Source organism: Octopus sinensis, linkage group LG13 (assembly GCF_006345805.1).
Source record: "Octopus sinensis linkage group LG13, ASM634580v1, whole genome shotgun sequence".
NCBI classification, from domain to species: Eukaryota; Metazoa; Mollusca; class Cephalopoda; order Octopoda; family Octopodidae; genus Octopus; species Octopus sinensis.
This window is the reverse complement of record NC_043009.1, coordinates 18,763,543-18,768,767: the sequence shown is the minus strand read 5'-3', so window position 1 is coordinate 18,768,767 and position 5,225 is coordinate 18,763,543. Positions and strand designations below refer to the sequence as shown.

The following is a 5,225-nucleotide window of genomic DNA, read 5'->3' as shown; positions in this document are numbered from 1 at the left end:
AGTAAATACTTTATCGTATCGCCGTAGTAAGGATAAGTGAATCAGAAATAAGATGAACAAATATTGTATACAAGTGAGCATTTTCTCACTGAAGAAGTCTAATAAAACAGAAACATGTCCAAAGTTGTCTCTCAAAATTATTAAATTATTAAAATGATTGTAGTCACTCCATTGCATATGTAGTGAATGCAACTTCTAAGTCGGCTTCTTAAGCTGTTGCGTTAAATAATCTCAACATACGTAATATCCGTATAATAGCGCTTGATCTTTTATCATTTGAATATCCAATAATGGGTGATCACCCAAAAGCGCGCACACATACAAACACACATATGCACATGCACGCACACACACACATACACACACGTGTTATCTGATATTGGTGGAAGGGTGAAGAGGACGGGAGAGAGAGAGAGAGAGAAGGAGAGAGAAATGAACATTTAATTGCAACATATCTACTTTCATATAATATGTACACACACATCTCGAATACATGCAATACTAAAAACTACTTTCATTATCAAAGCATGTACCATAACCACTTTGCTCCATCCTCTCTTTTTCCTTCTTATACATTACTACAACCGCTTTCCCTACACCTTCACCACCACCGTCACTGCCACCCCTGTCACCTTTATAATCTCACCCATACATTACCACACACCACTGTTAATTACCGCAACAGCTCTTATCCATCAATACGCCATTAGCTCACACTGTCAATTTTACAAACTCGCCCCCAAAACTGTGCACACATACACCACCATCGTGTCTACCATTACAACTATCATTACAGTTTAACCCTCCTCCACCACCACACACACATACACATACCCACTACCACCAACTTCCCTGTCACAGCAGCTTCATCCACGACAACACCATCACCACATCAAGTGACACTTCCGTATGCTCCACCAGCACCAGAGTCCTTTAGTGAAGCTATTCTAGCGGTTGTGTTCACTTTGAGACGGTGTTTAAGTATGAAGATGTCAACACGGCTAAAACTATACTTTATGACCAAACTATATACTGTATGTGTTGCTTTATCCTTGTTGCTAATGGCAACAACAGCAGGCGCAAAAGACAGTCAGCTAGGAGGTAAGTTTACTACCACTCTATCTCTCTTGTTCAATCCTGTTTTTCTCTACAAATATAAAGAGAGAAGGGGATAAAGAAATGGTAAACTTCTTATCTTTCTCTTGCGCCTGTTTATGTTCAAACTCACTCTCTCTCACTTTTTCTTTCCATCAGTCTCTTAACACACAGGCACACACACACACGCACACACATATACACACTCTCTAACGCGCGCGCACGCACATACATGCACACAGGCATACAATTTGCCGGTCTGAAAGTCTGAAGGAGCTCACACGTGAGGAAGTTTGAGGAGCGGCATGTGTATATATATATATATATATATATATATATATATATACATACACACACACACTCACACATACATACGTATATATATTACTCTGGTATATATATTTATATCTATCTATCTATCTATCTATCTATCTATCTATCTATAAGAATATATATATTTCGCTGTATACATACATCATACATATACGTGTATCTATTCACATACACATATATGTATTATATTATATATATATATATGTATACATATGTGTGTGAGTGAATATGTGTTTGTGTCTTGTACATAAGTGTATGTTTATTTCTCTCTCTCTCTTTCTACCAACCCACCCGTTTTCTACCCTGACTTTCTGCAGCTTTGTCTTCGCACTCACCACTCAGTGACTGTCAACCAGAAGTGACGCAAGCAACTACAATTAGAACGCCCTTAGAACTTTGACTTTCACAGAGCTTTCTGTGGAATGTGCTCGACAGAAATTAGAGCCACTGCTGATTCTATCCAGCAACACTTGCTGCCTTCATCGCCGTCGCCGTCCCCGGCGCCCCCCCCCACCACCACCACCAAAGTATTCTTTTTGTAAATTTGAGGAGAGACATTTTATACCTCTTTCTCCCACTCGGTCTCTTTATTCTCTCCCTCATTCTTTACCTATCTTTATCTTTGGCCATCAACCTCTTCCACGCTTATTTTTCATTACTTCTCTTCATCTCACTTTCTACCACCAATATATCTGCTTCTCCTTCTTTTTCTTCTTTATCTCCTTTTCTTTGCAGTCTCACTTTTACATTTTCTCCACTTCTCCCTCCATCCCTCTCCCTCTTTTTCATTATTTTCTTCTTTGTTTTGCGGTTTCAAATTTGGAGAATGAGACATATTTATATTCATCTTCTCACACATATCGAACTTACACACACAAGTGTGCGCACACACACACACCACACACACATACACATACACATATATGCACATACATACTTATTTATCTCTAATAAAGAAAGATGTCTATCAACTGAGCAATCAATGTCTACACTCTCAAGAAAATTCTTAAAAATTGCAGTTTTAATAATATTTCAGCTACACGATACAATTTAAATTCACCGCAAGATAAAATCTTACTCTGCGAAATTACGTTTTTTAACGTCTTACTTTTCTGTCTGTCTGTTTGTCTTTCTCTCTCTCTCTCTCTCTCCTCTCTCTCTCTCTCTCTCTCTCTCTCTCTCTACCCACCCACTCTCTCAAATGCATCTATACAATTGTTTTCATTAAAAATAAGTAATTTTTATATTTCAAGCTTCATTCGGTTCTACACAAATCTTCATAATACAATACACGTTTTGCGCTATTTGTTTCTACATTAGAAGTGTTCGATTCAACATGTTCTTGTAGAAAACAGGGATGCTTTGCCCCACGCAGAAACTGGAGAGGTTTTGCAAGCTCTTCGAAATCTATTGCAATGCTGGAAACCCTTCCATATCGTCAACAGATATCTCAGGGTCACAAGCGTTTCGCTCCCTAGCCTTTACGCTTCACCTGGGATAAGAACGCTGAAATGTCGAGAAGAATAAGGGCAAGAGGGAAGGCGTTTGCCTTGATAAAAGATGTGCTCAAAATAACCTGAACAAGTCCATACTTGCTAGACTGTTCGAATGCTCTTATGCGCAAATGAGACGTGGGTTACTATGAAGAGGGAAGAACATCAATTGGTTGCGACACAAAAAAGGTATGGAAATATCCATGCTTGGAATATCATATCCAAACCGAGGTGATTCGAGAACGAAGCGGGGTAAACAAAGTGATCGCAGAATACCAAAAGCACAAGTTCCGCTGGGCCGGAATGTTACATTAAGGACTTGACTTTGAGCTTTTTTTTTTTAGGATCTGTTTTCATATTTCCATATTAATCCTTTATATTTTGTTTGGGACAATAGTGTTCCAAATCTACTTAGTCCTGTAATGTTTTAAGATGTTTACTGTCTTCAAATAAGAATGAGGCAATTGTAATAAGAGCCAATTGTGTGCGTGCTTACTACAAGTAAGTATCATTGTAAAACTTATCACAGATAAAATCGTCAACACTCATTTTAAAATTCATACAATGGTAAAGTTTTGGATGATTTCATGCTTTACTTTGTGTGATATAGTTTTCTGTTGAGTTTTCAGGTTTGCCTCCATAGTCATTCTTCTCGTTTTCTCTGCAATTCTATATAAAATTGTAAAGCAGTAAATTAATGTTTTTAACTATTAGTCGAATATTTTTCAACATCAATTTATATATAAAACTTTCTCTATGAGTTAGGCACAATGTTCTATATAATTTGGATTCTTTTTTTTATATATTGCTTTACATTAAACCTTCGACACCTGATGGGGTTGTAAGAAGCGCCGTTGCGATAAACAGTGCGTCTTTGTCATGTTTAACCCGAGGGATCCCAAGCATCTCCAGATCTGACCACAACCGATTTTCTTTAGAAACAGAAGAAAAAAGAATCAACTGGTACTTTATTTATTGACCCCCAAAAAGATGAAGACGAAGCTGAACTAGATGATTTTGAATTCAGAGCGCAGAGAGCTAATGCAAGAAAATGTAAAACGTTTTATTCAACGCTCCAACAACTTTGCCTATTTTGTATATAAAAACTGGTATATAAAACAATATATTCGAATAGAGACACAAGACGAAATCAATTATGATGATTAAAGATTTTCTGAAAATAATAGTTTGATTCCATCGGGAACATCATCACATGTCATAAAACTAAACGGTAGTATGGGTATTAGGGTATTACACAAGCGAGTTTACCTGTGAGAGAGAGTGAGAGCGACAGAGAGATGGAAAGAGAGAGAGAGAGAGATGAGTGTGCTCACGTGTGAGGTGTGTGTGTCTGTGTGTGTACTATGTGTATGTCTATGTTGTACATATATGTGTGCTTATGTGTGTACGTATGTATGTAAATATATATATAAGTATGTATGTATATATATATATATATATATATATAATATATATATATATATATATATATACCGGAGTAAACACATAAATGTGAAACAAGGTGGAAAAAAGAGTACTCAAATACCAGTGGTAGAGTAATATGCTTTATTTTAAGCAGCAGAAAATTCAACAAAATCTGTTACTCTGAGTTTCTCGTTACCGTTCATCAGACAGTTTTTGCTAGAATGGAACTGATATATCAATTCAATCTATACTCTTACAAACGCTACACCTTTAAAAAGAAATGGACTTGTTTGATTGGCCCTTTAGAAAAAACGGTCAATCTTCGAGCGATAAACAAAAAGGTCAAAAATATATGTATATATATATAAAAAACTTATAAAAATTATAAAATCCGAGGAAAAAACCTATTGACGTTAATGAAGACAGTGCAAATTAATGCATAGAAATTAAACCTGTTATAAATACTGCAATACATATTTATATTAAAATCTACATATATATATCAACATACACAAAAGGATGCGCGTAAACGCCATACATACATATACAGACGTATGAATATAAATCTAAATATACACATAAAAGCATGTGTACATATATTCACGCAAACCGTCTCGCACGCAAGCTAAAATTCATCTATGTAGCAATTCTCATATACTGAGCAAGGAGGGGGAACGAAAGAAAGGGAGAGAGAGAAAAAGGAACGAAGGAGGGGTGGGGAAGAAAACGAAATAAGAAAAAATTAAAAAATTAAAAAATTAAAAAATTATGTATACAAGCAGTGTAACGGTGTTATTGGCATCTATAGAGATCAGTATACATACACAAGTTTGAATGGATACATATACATACCGTCGTGTATATGTGTGCTTAAGCACA

The 5,225-nt window shown here is 36.2% G+C and overlaps 1 protein-coding gene across 1 annotated transcript in view; it reads left to right on the top strand.

Annotated features, from left to right (window-relative positions):
- Window positions 1–520: 520 nt before the first annotated feature.
- The window catches only part of LOC115218511 (sushi, von Willebrand factor type A, EGF and pentraxin domain-containing protein 1-like), a 322,239-nt gene continuing 317,534 nt past the window's right edge, over window positions 521–5,225 (top strand). Inside the window, exon 1 of the mRNA XM_029788371.2 lies at window positions 521–1,101. Within this exon, the coding sequence (XP_029644231.1) occupies window positions 984–1,101 (118 nt within the window). The 5' untranslated portion in view covers window positions 521–983. The remainder of the gene's footprint in view (window positions 1,102–5,225) is intronic.